At 35.2% G+C, this 19,157-nt stretch overlaps 2 protein-coding genes across 2 annotated transcripts; one reads left to right on the forward strand and one right to left on the reverse strand.

The window, feature by feature from the left end:
* The first annotated feature begins 610 nt into the window (after positions 1–610).
* LOC125224095 (Transducin/WD40 repeat-like superfamily protein) lies at positions 611–4,859 on the forward strand. The gene is made up of 5 exons (XM_048127442.2): positions 611–1,039; positions 3,009–3,260; positions 3,497–3,640; positions 3,721–4,404; positions 4,481–4,859. Exons 1-5 carry the CDS (start codon positions 932–934, stop codon positions 4,727–4,729), a joined length of 1,437 nt encoding a protein of 478 aa, XP_047983399.1. The 5' UTR covers positions 611–931; the 3' UTR covers positions 4,730–4,859.
* A 6,882-nt stretch (positions 4,860–11,741) lies between these two features.
* LOC125223599 (L-ascorbate peroxidase 1, cytosolic-like) lies at positions 11,742–14,527 on the reverse strand. Its single transcript, XM_048126809.2, has 10 exons — positions 14,396–14,527; positions 14,090–14,219; positions 13,126–13,300; positions 12,977–13,042; positions 12,683–12,731; positions 12,513–12,598; positions 12,350–12,429; positions 12,161–12,263; positions 12,024–12,082; positions 11,742–11,933 (listed from the first exon to the last, which is right to left on the reverse strand). The coding sequence occupies exons 2-10, from the start codon at positions 14,206–14,208 to the stop codon at positions 11,918–11,920; spliced, it is 753 nt and encodes a 250-aa protein (XP_047982766.1). The 5' UTR covers positions 14,209–14,219; positions 14,396–14,527; the 3' UTR covers positions 11,742–11,917.
* Positions 14,528–19,157: the final 4,630 nt, after the last annotated feature.

Consider the following 19,157-nt stretch of genomic DNA (forward strand, 5'->3'; position numbering starts at 1 on the left):
TGGATTTTTGTACACCTTATGGCTTTAATCAGCAACTTCCTTAAAAAACGAAATTTCACTTAAAATTAGTGAAATGCAATAGAAGCAACATGATATGGTAAATACTAACTAATGTACAATAGATATTTGTGTGCTAAAATATCAAGTGTTCAAATTCCAAAAACACGCATTTTATATACTCCCCCGTCAACTATCTAATGTCTCATTTTTTTTTTATCCGTCCGCCAATAAATATTTTATTTCATTTTTTCTATATTTAGTAAATAAATCCTACATTCTACTAACTTATTCACTCATATTTTTATTATAAAATCAATATATAAAAATAGCCACTAACTTTTTTTACTTGCTTACTTTATAAAGTCAACCAATTTTTTAAAGCTAGTGTTGGTATGAGATACTCCTTCCGTTACATTTTGTCATTTCGATTCATCTCATGATAACAGACACATTTTACTTTTATCGTATTTCACTAATTTTTTTAACACTCTATTTTTAAAATTTCTTAAAACACGTGCACACAATAAATGTGATTCTTATTATAGCACGGAAGGCTCAGTATTTAATTAATGGACTTGGGAGTAGATAGTTGAAGGGGATGAAAATGACATGAAATCTTAAAAAAACCTTAATGCCACAAAACCCTTGGGATCAATGATGAATCCTCTCATTTCCTGAAACCTCCATAGAAATCCCTCATTATCCTCTCTGTCTAAATTCTCCACGGCGTGTTTGCATTTACTATGCGTATGCTGGCATACGCTTCCGTACATGTTTCGAACACCACGCCTTTCATCATTCACAATCACTTAAATGATCCTATTCTCTTCACTTTTTACTTTGTTGTCAGTGTGAATTTTCCATTATAAATTTGATAGGAACTGGTTGTTTGATCTATCCTTTTAACCCTCTGGAAGCTGAAATTGAGTTGATGGAGAGACTCTACAGGAATTCCGATAATTGGTTGGACGAACTTCACAAGCGAGAGACGGCTTTATTCCCGCACAGGATTTGCTCTCGCCGCCTTTCGGCTTCGCAGGTTTGCCCTCGCTCGATTATATCTAAATGTGCGCATAGATCAGTTCTGTAATCTGTGTGTACGTACGTGTGTGTTGATGAGTAAAATTGATGGTTGATTGAAAAGTAATATTGAGATGAATGAATTATACTACTTTTTAGTCTTCTAGTGCTTGATCATGTTGTGATGTGTTGATGAGACTGATCTAGAGAATTTGTTTGAATGCTTTTGGTTTTGGATTTGAAGAAGGAAGATTTTGTTGTATGACTGTGTCGATGGTAGTAGGTTTTGGTATTCTGAGCTTGATTTGTAGTAACTCTTATCGGTATGGAAGTTCCTTGCCAACTTCTGCAACTCAGAAGCTGCACATTTGTGCTGTAAAGTAAGTTGTTCTCTTCAATTATTGAAAGCTAAGTGAGCTACACCAGGACGGCCTTAGTATTCGCCATAGGATTGTTATATCCTACTTTAGTCCCATATAACTGAAGTATGAATTTAGTTTGAGTTTATGGCCTATTGGGCACCCTTTACGTACAAGCTAGGTTTCGGGATGAGTTCTGCCCAATGGCGGTAGCAAACAATCTTGCATTTAATTTTGTCGATGTTTGGTGGTATGGGTCGTGCTAATCTTCTCTGCATCGTTCCAAATTTATCTGATGTCCCTGAAGGGAGATGCTATTGGTTTTGTCTTCAGATGATGACCATATATGCTCAGACAAATTATCTCACCAAAATAATAAGCTTTGTTCCAGACCTCAGTTATTGTGGTGTGGAAACAGTTAAGCTACAAGAAATTAAATTTAATCAGATTATGGATCTCCAATTTTCTCATGAGGCCAATGTCATTTTCCTTTTTTTTCCAAAGGCTACCATCATAGGCTAACTATCAAAGAAAGAGCAATCTCTAAAACAGTTCTTCAGCAATGTATGTTCTATATGTGGCATCTTTATTTGCAAATATATTTGCTCAAAGCCTTTCTGGTTCTTGCGCATTTCCATTCTAATATTGTGGTATTTATAATTTATTGCACAATTTTTGTTGTTGTTGATATTTAATGGTATGACATAAAAGCATATTCTATCAATTTGGGCTCCGTAGTTGAATTTTTCATTTCAATCGTCATCATTAATTAATGCAACATCGGAAGCTACTGTCTGATCTGTGCTGTCATTCGCAACTTGTTTGGCATAGCCAACTGTTAGCTATGTTTACAGTTGCTACGATTTTTTTATGCAAGAATTTACGTTGTAAATAATTCATACTACCTCCGTCCCTTAAAAATAGAAACTATTTCCATTTGGGGCCGTCCCTTAAACATAGAAACTTTTGAACCTTTCTATTTTAGGATGTGGACCCAACATCGACTAACACTACTTCCTCTACCTTTTCTCTTCTTCTCTCTTATTTTCCCATTTATCAATTCTTCTCTCTTATTTTACCAATTGTGCATTAAAACTTGTGCCATTTCAAAAGTTTCTATTTTTTTATGACGGAGATAGTAACAAGGAATGATGATTTGATTTGAATTTGGGCATGAATTTTCATTGAACTCTTACAGTGTAAGCCACCTATTTGAGGTGAAGGGATAACGAATCTGTAGTCTTTGTTGAGTTTTTGGATAAGACCATTGTTTATAGAAATGCAGAATATGGTAGAGACTAGAGAGAAATGTTATGCAGCAGAGATAGGGGAAGTAGAAAAGAAATAGAAGAGAGAAACTGAGGATGTTGCTGCTAATAGGAAAATAGGCAAGAGAAGCTCCCAACTCGAATTAGGAGTTAGGGCTTTATTAAATGGATCTTTATGACTTATTATTGCCTTCCATCTACTAGATAATAGTAATATATTTTGTTTTGGTGTACTGGTTGGATAATGGTTCAATGTATCCAACCAGGTGTAACCACTAAAGGTACATTTTTCCAGTCTGGTTTTGAAAACTCTGTTATTTAGATTGAACCATGTCAGAATCTTCTTTATTACTTGATGCAGGCTCTGGTTCAGCGTCTTGGTTTGTATGGGAAACTGAATGGCCATCAGGGATGTGTGAATGCAATTTCGTTCAACTCTACCGGTGAGCTGCTTGCATCAGGTTCTGATGACCGGCAAATTATGCTCTGGGACTGGGCAGCACAGAAACTTAAATTGTCATATCAATCCGGCCACACGGACAATGTTTTTCAGGCAAAGTTTATGCCGTTTACTGATGATAGCAAAATAATATCATCCTCTGCTGATTGCCAGGTAATTTTACTGAGTGCGTTTTAATATCTTACCACTTTTAATATGGTCTACGAGCAATCCTTCAGAATTGGTACTAAGATTAGAGTATCAACAGCGATAAACTCACAAATGCAATAAGACTAGTGACATTAGAAATTTAGAAATATATTTGTTGAGCAAATTGTGTCCATTATAAACAGGTCTTCATCGAGTAATAAGATACCAATGTCTCTTACGAACGTAATTTCCTGTTGCAGGTCAGGCTTAGCCTGAGACAGGAAAATGGCTCAGTAGAAACTAAGAGATTGTCTAAGCACCAAGGACGTGTTCACAGCTTGGCTATTGAGCCAGGCAGTCCATACATATTTTATAGCTGTGGGGAGGATGGTTTTATCCAACACGTAAGCTTTCTAAGTGCTGATATCCACAGAGAATTTCTAGTAAATCCTTCATTATGCCAAACTCGTTATTTTTTTTGCAGTATGATCTACGAAGTCACTCTGCTACCAAGCTTTTCTATTGCTCTTCATTCGCAGAAAACAGCCGGTCTTCAAGTGTTGGGCTGAATGCCATGGTTATTGACCCAAGAAATCCTAACTATTTTTGTGTAGGAGGTGGTGATGTTTACGCACGTTTGTATGACATCAGAAAATACCAAGCCAGTGCATCAACTAAAGAAGGAAACCCTGCCAACTATTTCTGCCCTCGTCACCTTATTGGGAAAGACGATGTTCGCATTACAGCATTAGCTTACTCCAACACCAGCGAACTGCTCGTCTCATATAATGATGAGCTCATATATCTGTTTCAAAGGAACATGGGTTTGGGTCCGAAATTCGTACCTCCGACGTCAGAAGACTCACCTAGCTCCCCAGAAGCACAGGTTTATTCGGGGCACAGGAACTTCCGAACAGTCAAGGGAGTCAACTTCTTTGGTCCAAATGATGAATACATCATAAGTGGGTCTGATTGCGGCCATATATTTATTTGGAAGAAGAAGAGCTGTGAAGTAGTTCGTATGATGGTTGGCGACAGGCACGTTGTGAACCAGCTGGAATCCCATCCACTGATCCCAATTCTTGCTACCTGTGGTATAGAGAAGAATGTAAAGCTTTGGTCCCCCTCTTCAGATGATATCACCCCTCTGCCTAACAATGTTAAAGAGGTATTACATTTCTCGATTTCTATACTCGAATTTCAGTTTCTCGACTATGAACATCTCTTCCATCTTCGAGCTGCAGATAATGGAAGGTAACAGGCAAGGCCGGGAGGACCATTCCAGGGTGTCCTTCAGCCCTGATGTCATCATGCATGTTCTGCGACTCCACCGGAGGCAAGCACATGTGTATGTCGAGAGAAGATTCCATAGAGAAGATTCGGGAAGCGATGGGAATGATGATGATGATGACCGGGAGGGCTACCTCTTAGGATTCTCAGACGGTGATCCTGCAGAAGATGGTGAGAACGCCAGAGAATGTAACATTAGCTAGACTTTCCGGCTGCACTCATCATGTTGAAATATTCCCTTGTTATGTTACAATATAGTAATGCGTGGGTTTTGAATAATTTGAATAGTGGAATATTATACTACTATATATAAATGCCTATCAAAGTTATTTACGTATTTTGTGGCAATGACTAGGTTTCAAATCGGAACTACGGACCCACTAACTTTAGAGTATCCACATAGCGGTATGTTGCCTCCCCCATGATGTAACGACGAAGGGACCGTGTTGGAGTAGGGAGGTTTGGTGTGATGGAATGCCGTCGGCTGTCACGCCACAATTGCATGACACACACGTGGAGGTCTCGGCCAATCGCGTGGCGAGTGCAACGCCATTGGCCAAGCATATCATGGTGTAACCGATTTATAAAAAAGAAAGCATTTTATTTATTCATTGAAGTATTATATTATTCACTTTTTATTGTTTTTAAATAGTAAAATTCAATTTTTTTTATCAGTTAACCGTTATCCCTGTTCAGTATATTATATATACTTGACCTCTTTTCAAGACACATTTTTGTTCAAAATCTTTAAATTTCCTCGATTTTTCCCAAGTTCACAATTCTTTTCGATTTCTTCTCGATTTTTTTTTACTACATTCTCACAATATTCTCAATATCTTTTACTTTTCCCCCAAAAATTCTAGTACTGCTAATGTCAATTAATAATTCGAATACTATCTTAGAGGAAATGACCATCATCGATTTAAACAATTCCTTATTCACGGGGTTCACTTTCACGGCTTCAACACATCGGCCCATCAAGTATTGATGTGACTTCTTAACTTGCTCGGGGTGGTAGTGAAGAAAGAATATTTTCTCCACTTGGGACGTATATTCCAAGTAGGTGTTAGGATAAACTTTCCGAGGAATTCGGGCAATGTGTGCGTGATATTCCTCGTCATATTATCATAACTCAGCTCATACTTTTCTCCTTCGCGCCTCTTCCGATCATATCCTTCATAACTCCCATAGCCCTCGTAGCCATGGTGGCGTCGGTAATTATCTACCCAACTCCGATCATCTTTATCATCACCTCCACTATGTTTCTCTCCTCCCCCATAGCTTCCTACAACTCTATCCCTTGGTCTTCTACTGTTAGTGGGAGGTGTGACGGCTCGGTTTAGTTACCCATTATACATGAACTTCAACTTAAGGTAAAAAGTCCAAGTGGAGGCTCAATGAAGAAAATCACTGGATGCGTTTCTTGGATTTGCTAAGGCACTTGAGCAGCAATGCAAGTAGTTGGCAGCGAGTAGAGCAAGACTGCGCCACCCAGTCCACATCTCAACCAAAGGCGCCATTCCAAGCACTACCGGCTCCACTGCCAAAGAAGGACACTTTGCCTAGTGGTCCAAAGGTACGATGATTTAAGTATCAAGGCTATGACCACTATGTGAAGAAGTGCCCTAACCAAAGGGTGATGGTGAACGGCAAGGATGGGGAAATAAATAGTGAGGCAGAAAAGGAATGGGGTCAATGTGAAGAACATTGTTTTGTTTCATTCAGTTTAATAATTCAATAATTTGTAAGAATGAAATACATGTACTGTTGGGTCGTGACTGAATTAATCAAGGCCCATCCTTGAGGGCCCAAGTTAGAGGCCCAAGATCAGCAAATCAAGTTTGCAGCTCACATGTTCTCTGTTCAGCTCAAGGAGAAGCTGAAATTGAGGGAAGTTATAACAGCCCCGATTCTTCTGTGTATCTGGCGTATATACGTGTAGAAGAGGAAGAGAAGTGTACACACATAGAGAGAGACACACATTGTTCATTCCAAGAGAGCTATTCTGTAATTCAATCGAGCGAGGTAGTCTTTGATTCGAAGTAGATTAGCGAGAGAGTTTGAGGTGTGTGTTGTATTTTGTTCTTGGTTGCATTGTGAATAAAATCATACCATTCTCCGTCCGTGGACGTAGGTTCCTCAGAACTGAACCACGTAAATTGTGTGTCGTTGTCTCTTTATCAATTTTTATTTGAGTTCTTCAAATTGGGCCTCTAACTTGGGCCCTCAAGGATGGGCCTTGATTAATTCAGCCACGACCCAACAAATCTCCACCTTGGCTGCATTGATCAACATCCCATCTCCATCTCCACAACTCTTCTTACCGAGCAATCAACCTCACCAATCCCAGGCAATGCTCGAACCTGGAACTTGGTAAAACCTTTGTAAGCATGTCAGCTGCATTCTCTGAAGTGTGAACCTTCTCCACCTTAACTCTTCCATTACCAATCTCATCCCTTACAAAATGCAGTTTGACGTCGATATGCTTACTTCTTTCTTGAAACACCTGGTGCTTAGCCAAACTGATAGCACTATTGCTATCACAAAAGATAGTCACTGTACTCTGATCCAATCCGAAGTCTTTCAGGATGCCTTTTAGCCATATTCCTTCCTTGACAGCTTCAGCCAACGCTATGTACTCGGCCTCCGTGGTAGAAAGAGCAACCACCGATTGCAAGTTGGATTTCCAACTCACCGTTGTCCCATATAACTTGAAGATATATGCTGACTGAGACTTCCGAGTATCCAAATTTGCAGCGTAGTCCAAATCACTGTAACCAACAAGAACATATTCTTCTTCAACTTCATGATTTGCAAGTAACAGACCATAGCTTTGTGTCTTCACCAAATACCTCAATATCCATTTTAATGTCTGCCAATGCTCTTCTCCATGATCAAGCATATATCTGCTGGTTAGGCTAATCGCATAAGCCAAATCCGGTCTCGTGCATACCATAGTGTACATGACACTGTCAATAATGCTAGCATATGGAATCTTTGATACCTACATCCTTTCCTGATCATTCTTCGGATGCCTCATTTTCTTGCTGAACAGACTCCTCTGGCTCAACACTTTCATCAATGTCTGAAGCTGATCCTCCTGGATTCATACTTATATTTTCTGATCTCTCACCTTCTGGGGATTAGAATTAGCAGCTTGTAAGTAAGGCATTTCGGACTCTACAAAAACAACATCCCTGCTGATCATAATTTTTTGTTTCCCAGCCTCAGTGCACCATAGTCTATAACCTTTTACTCCGGTTTGATATCCCAAAAAAATGCACTTCAAGGCCCTTGCATCCAGCTTCCCTTGCCTAGCATGCACATATGCTCTACAGCCAAATACTTTCAAATTTGAGTAGTTTCCAGGACTTCCTTACCATCTGTTATCTGGAGTGTCAAACTGAATCACTGAAGAAGGACATTTATTGATCAGTTTGGCAGCTGTGGAAACTGCCTCCGCCCAGAATTTCTTAGGGGTTCCAGAAGTAATCATCATGCATCTAACCCTCTCTAGGAGAGTCATGTTCATCCTTTCAGCCGTTCCATTTTGTTGAGGGTTAGCAGGAGCAATCCTATGCCTTCTTATTCCCTTAGCCCGACAGAAATCCTCAAACTCCTTTGATAAAAACTCCAAACTGTTATCAGTGCGCAAACATTTGAGACCATGTCCCTTTTCAACTTCAACGGCCTTACACCATCCTTTGAATTTCTGAAAGGCTTCAGATTTCTCCTTCAAGATGAACACCCAAACTTTTCTGCTATAGTCATCTATGATGCTCAGAAAATACCTCCCACCACCTATGGAAGAAGGTTGTGCAGGCCCCCATAAGTCACTATGACAATAATCAAGAGCCTTTGTAGAAATATGCTTTCCTGTATTGAAGGGAAGCTTCTTGCCTTTTCCTAGCAAGCATGGTTCGCAAGTTTTCAAAAAATCAGTGCCATTACCACGAATGATCTGTTTTCTTACCAGCTCCTTCATTCCTTTTTCACCCACATGCCCCAACCTCTTATGCCATATACTCAAATCACCAAATTCAGTGACATGTATATTACCAATAATAGTCTTAGCCTTGAGATAATATAAGTTGTTTATTCTGATAGCAGTCATGATGACATTTTTACCATCTAACACTTTCATCTCCCCTTGCGAGGACAGAAAAGAATATCCCTTATTCTCTAGCATTCCCAAAGAGACTAAATTTCTTTTTATGGTGGGGATATATCTTACTCCAATGAGTAATTTTACTGATTCATCATGCATTTTAAGACGTATATCACCAACGCCTTTAATAGAACATACCTGCTCGTTGCCAAGAACAACTGATCCACTCGCCTCTGCAAGATTTTCAAACCAAGTCCTGTGAGAGCATATATGGAGAGAGCATCCTGAATCCATGATCCACGAGTCTTCAATTCCCTTCTCCGTGACATTCAAAATTTGTGCAGGCTCTAATTCCTCAGCGCAGTCAGCAGTATTGTTTCCACCTTCCTCCGCTTGCTTTCTCTTCCAAGCGTAGCAATTCTTCTTAAGATGTCCGGGTTTTTTACACCAGTGACAACTCCTTGTTTCCTTCTCTTTGTCACTTGGTTTCTGCACTTGGAAGTGAGGCTTTCCAACTACATCTTTCCCCTTATACTGCTTCTTGTTCTTGAACTTCTTGACTGTTAATGCCTCTGCCGAAACCTCACGAGCAACACCCGAGATCTTGTCAAGTTCCTTTGTTTTCAAAGCGCACTGAACTTCCTCTAGTGTGATGCCCTTTTCCCTCCCATACAACATAGCATCCTTGAAATGTTCATAGGACCTCAGGAGGGCATTAAGAAGTAGGATAGCCTTATCTTCGTCATCTAACTTTACCTCCACGTTCTCCAAGTCATCAATAGCTTTGTTAAAATCATCGAGCTGTTCCTCAACGGGTTTCCCTTCTTGAAACTTATATGAATAGAGCTTCTGTTTGATGTACAACCGATTGGCCAATGACTTGGTCATGTAGAGATTTTCCAGCTTCTTCCATACTATTCTTCATTCGACACCTCCCGCAAAACTTTATCGCTAAGGCATAAGACAATTGCACTGTGAGCCTTCTCAAACAACTCAGTTTTCTTGAGCAAAACCTTCTCGAACGTCTTTTCATCGATCGCCGGCTTCTCTGATTTTATAGCCTCGACCAATCCCTGTTACACAAGCAAGGCCTTCATCTTGATTCGCCAAAGGCCAAAATCGTTCCGGCCGGTGAATTTCTCAGCTTCTACTCTTGGCATCGCCATCTCCGCTTCCCACAGACGGCGCCAATTTGAAGAACTCAAATAAAAATTGATAAAGAGACAACGACGCACAATTTACGTGGTTCGGTTCTGAGGAACCTACGTCCACGGACAGATAATGGTATGATTTTATTCACAATGCAACCAAGAACAAAATACAACACACACCTCAAACTCTCTTGCTAATCTACTTCGAATCAAAGACAACCTCGCTCGATTGAATTACAGAATAGCTCTCCTGGAATGAACAATGTGTGTCTCTCTCTATGTGTGTACACTTCTCTTCCTCTTCTACACGTATATACGCCAGATACACAGAAGAATCGGGGCTATTATAACTTCTCCCAATTTCAGCTTCTGCTTGAGCTTAACAGAGAACGTGTGAGCTGCAAACTTGATTTGCTGATCTTAGGCCTCTAACTTGGGCAGGTTGGGCCTTGATTAATTCAGCCACGACCCAACATGTACATCTCGCGGACAATTTTGTCATTTTGAGTGTGTTATCAAATATGCAATCTTAGAGGAGTATATTTTGTAGTATCAAACAACTTTCTTAAATTTTACTATATAGAGTGAACTACAAAAATAGTCCCTGGACTATACGTTTATCTCGCTAGTGAACCCTGGACTTTAAAAATATCCCCAGACAACCCTGGACTAAGCGTTTATCTCGAAAATGGTCATTTTTCACTGTTTTGAGACGAAAATACCCTTTTGGGAGGTTTTGAGGGATTTGGGCAATTTAGTCTTTTTACATTTTAAATCTGATATTATTTCAGTGATGTACTAAATCTGATATTATTTCAAAATTATCATTCTTCTTCTCTTTTTCCGTCCTTCACTTTGTTTATTTATTTCAATATTAGATTTAATTTTATAAAATTAAATTTTAAATTTTGATTTTTAAATATCAATAAATTTTTTTAATTATTAAAATTACTATTAAATAACAAATTAATAGTTTTAATTAATATTTGATAGTGTCTAATATTTAATCAATAAGGTATGACGACGCCTTAGTTTTAATCAATATTTAATAGTTTTAATCATAAATAGATCATATAACACGATTTATTCCGAAATAAATATGCATATAATGTATAGGAGAATTTGACTAAAAATATTATGAAATTGACTAAAAGTTTGATACTACTAAAAATTTGATATAGGAGATTTTTTTGTTGAAATTTTCTAGTTAATTTTGATTGTTTTCAAATTATAAACGAAAATTATATTAGTCTTACATTAGATGCATATTTATTTCGGAATAAATCGTGCTATATGATCTATTTATGATTAAAACTAAGGTGTCATCGTACCTTATTGATTAAATATTAGACACTATCAAATATTGATTAAAACTATTAATATGTTATTTAATACTCGTAATTTTAATAATTAAAAATTTATTGATATTTAAAAATTAAAATTTAAAATTTAATTTTATAAAATTAAATCTAATATTTAAATAAAGAAACAAAGTGAAGAATGGTAAAAAGGAAGAAGAATGATAATTTTGAAATAATATCAAATTTAGTACATCAGTGAAATAATATCAGATTTAAAATGTAAAAAGACCAAATTGCTCAAATCCCCCAAAACCCCCAAAAGGGTATTTTCGACACGAAACAGTGAAAAAAGACCATTTTCGAGATAAACACTTAGTCCATCGTTGTCTGAAGATATTTTTAAAGTCCAGGGTTCATTGGCGAGATAAACGCATAATCCAGAAACTATTTTTGTAGTTCACTCTTCTATATACGTGTATCCCAACTCAAAGCTCACGTTTCATACTTTCATGTGCATATCTCCGTATATCCTACATTTTCTATCAAACATAGTACTAATATTTTATATTGTGTGATATACAAACGACTAAAGTGAATGAACTCGACACGAATCAAACCAAATAAAAATGGCATCTTGAACGATCGACACATGATATATTCTAAATGAGGGAGGTGACCATATTTCATTTATCGATAGAAACAAATACAATGACAAAACCCAATACATCCACTGAAACAAGCACAAAACAGATTCAACATGTTTTTCTCAGAATTAGAACATAAATCCGAGCAAAATAGGTCATCACTCCCTCAATTGCAACACCTTCCAGCTTAGGCATCAGCAAATCTGCACCAATCAATAGAAATGTAAATTTCCTTATTCAAAAATTAAATTCCAGTGTCAGTTACAGATCCAAACCAAGGAAAAAGGTCTCACCCCAACTCAGAGAGCTTCATGTGAGCCGCAGCGTAATCCGCAAAGAACGCATCCTCATCCTATCACCAAAATAACGAAATTACAGTCACAAAGCTAATGTATGAATGCGGGAAAGTAAAGATTGGAATTCTACAAACCGCAGCATATTTCTCAACAAATGGGCGGAAGCAAGGGTCAGTCAGAAGAGTCTTGTCTGTTGGCAACTGCAGAAGACCCTCTTTCTCTCCACTCAGAAGCTCCCTATTACCAACCAAAAGATATGCAACAAATTAGCAACATATATGGTACCATAAACTAGACCATATTCAAGAGTGGTGCTTCCTTACGTGAAGTAAGAGTTGTCAAAGATGAGGGGGTTTGAAGTCCATGGTCCCTCAAATCCAGATCGCTCCTTGTGGCATCTTCCCTGAGAATCAAATAGTAAATAATCAAATACCATTCCTCATCTCGTGTTGGGGGAAGCAAAACAAGAATGCAGCAAACACAAACCAGAGTGTGGCCGCCAGAGAGTGCAACAATATCCTGATCGGTCAGACCCATTTGCTTGGTAAAGACATCCCTCAGGTGGTCAGATCCTGAAACAAAGGGTACGATAAGTTTCACAAGAACTAACATCTCTTAACACTGACAAAATTCCAGTTACAATATGCTCAGCTTACCCTTGGTAGCATCGGGCAAGCGGCCTTCAACAGGTGGTTCAGCCTTATCCTGAGATTTAAACAACTACTAAACTTAAAAATACATTAAAAAAAGTGCACAGTTAAACTTGAGTATATGCAATTTAAGAATTAAAGAAAGTGTTTCCATAACAATTTATGTGTATCCAAAATTTTAATGTAAGTCAATAATTCCTTCTAAGGAGTTGCGCACTGTACATCAAAATGCAACCACTGGTATAAAACAGTGCAAATAAATGCATGAAATGTCTAGCCAGTGAGAGAGATTTCACTAACCGGCCTTCCTGGGTGGAATGGAACATCAGGTCCTCCAGTAACTTCAACAGCCACAACCCCAGCCAACTGGTGCAATAAAAGATAATTAGCTTATTCTAAAGATGTAAGCCAAGTGTACTGAAACTTATAAATAATTAAGAAAAAGATACCTGGTAGAAGTCCGCAAAAGAGAGAGTTGGGAACTGCTTCCTGATGGGCTCCAAGAGCCTCAAAGCAATATCAAGACCACTGTTGGCAGCATGTGCAAGCTCAGCCTCGAATCGCATGGTTCCAAAAGGACCTCCACTTTTTGAGCACTGGTCAAATGTACCAGCAGAGTGCCATCTAAAACATACAACAAGAAGTTTATGACCATCACAAAAACTCATTAAAATTAGATAACAAGAGAAATGGATGTGCAAAACCATTATATGGACACTGGACATGATGCAAATCATTAATAAACTAGATGTGAACATCACAAACTATCATCCCCACCCAACAACACATGACACAAACACTCCATTGTCACAAAGAAAGACTCAGAAACACGACATTACCATATTGGCATATTCGCATTACAGATACTCGACATTTGTTATCCTTTATTATTTGATTAATATACTATATATCCATAGTTACCAGAATAATAATAAAATACTATAACCATAGTAAACTAGTGGTAAGTAATGTATACTAACAACTACATGATATTTTCATTTGGAGATGATAAACAATTGAAAGGGCAGTGTTTAACAAAACTTGTTGAGGGAAGTATTATAATTAAACTAATTCGTTAAATAATTACTAATCGTTAAAACTAAAATTTGCGAAACTTGTGGATAGTAGGAAATATCTAAGGGGGTTGATTCATCAGTCACTTCAGGAAATCTATTACTCCTATTAAAGGAGGTATGTAAACTAGAACCTGAATTATAATTCTCCACAGATCTATTCACTAAACGTAAATACTATCAGCGAGCGCGGCAGGGGAAGGATTTACATCCTAATGTAGACCTAATCAGTACAAAATCGATATAAATCGTAATCCGAACTTACCAACGAAAATAATGTTTGAATCAAAATGGCAGCAATAAACAAAAAATATATGAAGCGAAAGGAAGTAAAAGTTACGCTAGACGGAGCATGATAGGAGCGCAGTTCTTCTCAGCGATGAGACCCCTAAGCTTTCTCTTGCATTTGTCCACAGCCTTCAAGTACTCCTCGCTCACAACTGGGTAGTTCTTCACCATTTTCACGGATTCTGCAAATGAGAATCATCTCACATGAGCACACGCAAAACAAACACATAATAATGATCGCTTCCAAATTTGAAGACGCGGATGAATCGAGCAATCCAAATGACAATAACATTTGGTGAATCAACAGTCAACGTCGTCAAAAGAGGAAAAATGAGATCTCGATCGGCAATCTCGGTACCTGAATGAACGGGGGAAGTAAAATGTATAAACCCTAAGGATGGAGAGAGCGTGGACAACACAAGCACTGAGCTGAGGATTGCGAGTGCGGGAGTGAATATATATAAGATACAAAGGAGGAGAGAAGTTTGTAGAAGACGTATTGCGGGGTGAGCGCAAGGCTTGAGTTGTGCTTGAAATGGACGGCATCGATCGGTCAAAAATCAAAATACACGGGTTGATGGAAGGTTGGAAAATTAGGAGTAATGTAATTAAGGCTGGAAGGCCGGAAGACGACTTTTTGGAGTTCAAATTCGCCTAAGGTCAATCACATTATCAATTAAATTACTTTTATTGCACATTTAATTAGTAGTATCAACTTTGAATGTAATTGCAAATTCAATCCAAGTATGATTTGCTATGCAGTTATACCCAAAATTAATCCAATATAACACAATCATACGTTAATATAGAAATTGTATAAATCTATTACTATGATTTTTAAGTTGAATGGTTTGAATTTCGATTTTTAGGTGTTATTGTTATATCTACGAATTTAAGCTCAAGTCAATATAGTTAATTGTTTATTACCAGTTAATTGAAACTGAGTCTAATTCCAATTTTAATATGATACTACAATATCTGGGACTACGGGTGTGAACGCAATAAGATTCCGTAAGATACTATTGCAATGGGACCGCAGCCCGGCTCGTGCCGCATTAATGTCAATTATAGTTATTAAACTACGTGGGGGAATTATGGATTTAATAATTGACTATTTTAATTCACACGTACAGCTACAAATCTCGATAAAGTTAATTAGTCCAAATTATAAATAAAATCATACCCACCGTCCCACCCTATATTAGCAGTAGTATGTTAATTCTGACTAACACTTGAATTTGTAAATATTTGGACCCGATTACCAATTTTTATTTCTCTATGCCAAAGAGTAACAGATAACGAATCCATTTTTACTTTATTTTGAATCAATTCGGAGTACTGAAAAAAACATCATATGGACTAAATTAATTAAGAAGGTACTATAAATTTGAAGGCATTGTGACAACAAATATCTATGTATAGGAGTAGTTGTCCTGCATCCTATAAAATTAAGTCAGCTAGTTCTCTTATATAATAAAGGGCAATAATAATCATAGAAGTATATCCAGTTGTTTGGCTGTCATTTTTAAATATTTTTGGTGACACATATTACATATCTTGTTTGTTGAATTTTGTTGATGGAAGGGGCATGCATTTCGTGGCTCTAACGTAAGCACTAAAAAAGAGAACAATTACGTGTTTATTGTTAAAAGGAAAAATAATTTTAATTTAAATTATAATATTAGTGTAATGCCCAACGCAAGAGTAGGGAGTGATGCAGGTGCAGAGGTATGGACAAGGAGCGGCTCCTATACATCTGAAGCGGAGGGGGACATGAATGAATCGAAACACACCCGAATGAGGGGGATTCCGAGGATATGCAGACTGCATATCCGAGAAGAGTTTAAAAGATTTGATAGGTGTTACTCATACCAATAGATGCATCTTCTTTCCTGGTATCCATCTTATAAGAACTCAGAAGTTAAGCGTGCTTGGACTGGAATAATTCTAAGATAGGTGACCCCTTGGAAAGCTGCTCCTTGAGAGCGTGTGAGTGAGGACGAAGCATGCTGAAAAGACTTGTGTTAGTCTGTGGGGACAGCCGTCAGTCTAAAAGCCAGATCGTTACAATTAGATTGATTTATGATGCATTTTATAAAATTTAAAATTAGTGAATTAAACTTTTATATTTATGATTATTATGTTCAGTTTTTTTTCATAATAATATGTTGTTACACTTCTATGTACAAGTTTAGTTTTTTTATTTTTTTTTAATTAATACTTCTTGTTGAAGTTTAGTTTTTTGTTTCATGAATAATTTGTTATCGACAAAAGTATTTAATTGAATTCTTGGTTTTTCTTGTAACGAAACTAGTACTCCACTACATACTGTATTTGTAATTGTTGAACAAATATTTTTGTAAAAGTCATTTGAGTTCGACATGAATTTTTAAGAAATACTCCATGAAGAAAAGTGATTTTTAAAAAATAGTGAAATGCGAGACTCATTTTAAAATATTAATTTTATAATAAAATATTAATTAAACGAGTAAGTGAAATATGAGGTTACTTATCATTTATTGTAAAAGTAAACTAAAACTCTCAATAGTGGATAGACTAAATTAGTAAATTGGGACTCTAATGACTATCGAGGAGAGTATTTTTATTTGAATTAATGTTAATCCATTAATAGACTGTATAAAAAATAAATTATACAGATATTTAATTTCATCAAATTCTTATGGTTGGCTAAGAACTGTACAACTGTTTGGCTTGTTGGATTGATTGGAATGGTCCAATTTAAGGGCCTATTTGATAGAGTAGTGATAAATTAACAAAATGTATATATACAAAATTGACAATTAAGGTATTTTACATTTTAAAATGTAATGTATTACATACCTACCCTTTTATTGATTATTTAGGAATGATTAAGTTTCTTATAATCAATATTTATGTATTTAAGGAATGATTAGTAATTGATTATCTATACTAACCATTAGATAATTTTTTCTCATTAACAAAAATGAGGATATTTCTTCCCCATTTTATAAAAATTTAAACTCTCCCCTACAAATTAGCTAGATTCATATGGTTCATGATTTCATAATTTTCGGATGAATATTTTGATTAGGAATAAATTAAAATAAATTTAATTTAAAATTTACAATACTTTTAGCAAGATATTTATTGATTCACTTCAAATTTGCAAAAATACTGCTACAATAAAAGGATTCCAAGTTGACTTACATTCTACAATGGAGAATTTTATTTAATATTCAAACAATAATATAAAAGTTTATATTCTCTCCGTCCCCAATGAGTATGAACTTTAAGTTCGCCACGAGTTTTAATGCATTATTGGTTAAGTAAAAGAGAGATAGATAGAGAGTTTTTTCTAAGCATTATTAGTGGAGAATGAGTCTCACCTCATTAGAGAGAAGAGAATTTCCAAAATTGGAATATTTATACTCTTTGGGGACGGATAAAAAAGGAAATATTGTTTGAGTTTGCTTTAGAACTGATAAATACCAATTTTTAATTCACTCATCTAATAGTCATTAATACCAAATTATTTTATTATAAAATAATCTTAAAATTTAAAATTATAAAAGCGACTATATGTATAAATATTCTTAATATTATCCTCGAACGAAAAAATGATTATCATTAACATCTAATTGTGTAGTTATTAAATAATCTTTAAAATTCTAAGTTTATAAAAACAAATGCATGTATATTAGTATATATACTTCATTTCTTAGTATTATCATCCAACGAAATAATCATAGTCATACTCATCCAATTATTTATAGTTTTTAAAATTTAAGTTATAAAACAATTGCATCTATATATACTTAATTTCTTAGTGTTATTATCCAACAAAATAATCATAATCATTCACTTGAAATTATTTTATTATAATATTATCTATAAAAGTTTTGAGTTATAAACAACTACATGTATATATACTTTATTTCTTAGTGTTGTCATCCAACAAAATGATCATAGTCATTCTTATTCAATTATTTTATTTAAATTATTTAAAATTCTAAGTTATAAAACGACTACATGTATATATATTTAGTGTTATCATCCAACGAAATAATTATAGTCATCAAATAATTACTTTAATATTATGTAAAATTCTAAATTATGAAAAAGTATATATTTAATTTCTTAGTGTTATCATTCAACATAATAATCATAGTCATTTACATCTAATTATTTTATTAATAAAAAATCATTAAAAATATAAGTTATAAAAACGACATTAATTTCTTATTGTTATCATCCAACGAAATAATATTAGTCATTCACATCTAATTATTTTTTGTTAAATAATTCTTAAACCTTAAAGTTATAAAAATGATTACATGTATATATACTAGTGTTATCATCTAACGAAATAATATTAGTCATTCGCTTCCTAGAATAGTGCTTATTAAATAATCAATTAAATTTTAAATTATAAAAACAACTACGTGTATGTATATTCAATTTGTTAGTGTCATTGTCCAAGGAAATAATCTGTACACATACTTTACTTATAAGTGTTATCATCCAACGAAATATTAACATTCATTCTCATCCAATTATTTTATTTTAAAAATGAAATATTTTTTTTGAATTGTCCCACAAAAATGACATATTTGCTAAAATAGAAATAACATCATCTCTATTTTTTTTTCTTTTACGTTTTTCTCTTTTTATTTACTCACAAAATAATAATAGTACTATCACATAAAATCATGTGAGGGAAAAAAATATTTTATATTTAATTAAACAAAAAAATAATTATCATTCATATTTAATTATTTTATTATTAACTTATCACAAAAATTTTAAGCTATATAAACAACTTGATGTATATACTATTTTCTAATATGATCATTCACTAAAATAATACTCCACTAATTATACATTATCTTTTTTTTAGTCTTTACTATTCTATTCGTATATAATTAATTGTACTGTATTGGAACTTGGTTCTTTTAAACTTTTGGTTTTTTTCCCCTTGAATTTCTACTATATAATATTAATTTTTAAAATTATAAAGTAACTTTTTTTTTGTTTTCATCACTTTACTGTTAATACACAAAAAATAAGTATAAAAATTTTAAGATATTTAATCTTATAATTTTGAATTTAACGGTAGATTAGTACTAAATATTAGTAGT

Source organism: Salvia hispanica, chromosome 1 (genome assembly GCF_029641045.1).
Source record: "Salvia hispanica isolate PSC_SH4W2 chromosome 1, Shi_PSC_v1, whole genome shotgun sequence".
NCBI classification, from domain to species: domain Eukaryota; kingdom Viridiplantae; phylum Streptophyta; class Magnoliopsida; order Lamiales; family Lamiaceae; genus Salvia; species Salvia hispanica.

Excerpts from the sequence above, each read along its gene's own strand:
- LOC125224095 (XM_048127442.2), top strand. The coding sequence starts at position 932 with ATGGAGAGACTCTACAGGAATTCCGATAATTGGTTGGACGAACTTCAC. Across the intron at positions 1,040-3,008 it reads GCCGCCTTTCGGCTTCGCAG|GCTCTGGTTCAGCGTCTTGG; the intron begins GTTTGCCCTCGC and ends TACTTGATGCAG. Across the intron at positions 3,641-3,720 it reads AGGATGGTTTTATCCAACAC|TATGATCTACGAAGTCACTC; the intron begins GTAAGCTTTCTA and ends TTTTTTTTGCAG.
- LOC125223599 (XM_048126809.2), bottom strand. The coding sequence starts at position 14,208 with ATGGTGAAGAACTACCCAGTTGTGAGCGAGGAGTACTTGAAGGCTGTG. Across the intron at positions 13,043-13,125 it reads CTTTTGCGGACTTCTACCAG|TTGGCTGGGGTTGTGGCTGT; the intron begins GTATCTTTTTCT and ends TTATTGCACCAG. Across the intron at positions 12,430-12,512 it reads TCTCTGGCGGCCACACTCTG|GGAAGATGCCACAAGGAGCG; the intron begins GTTTGTGTTTGC and ends TTTGATTCTCAG.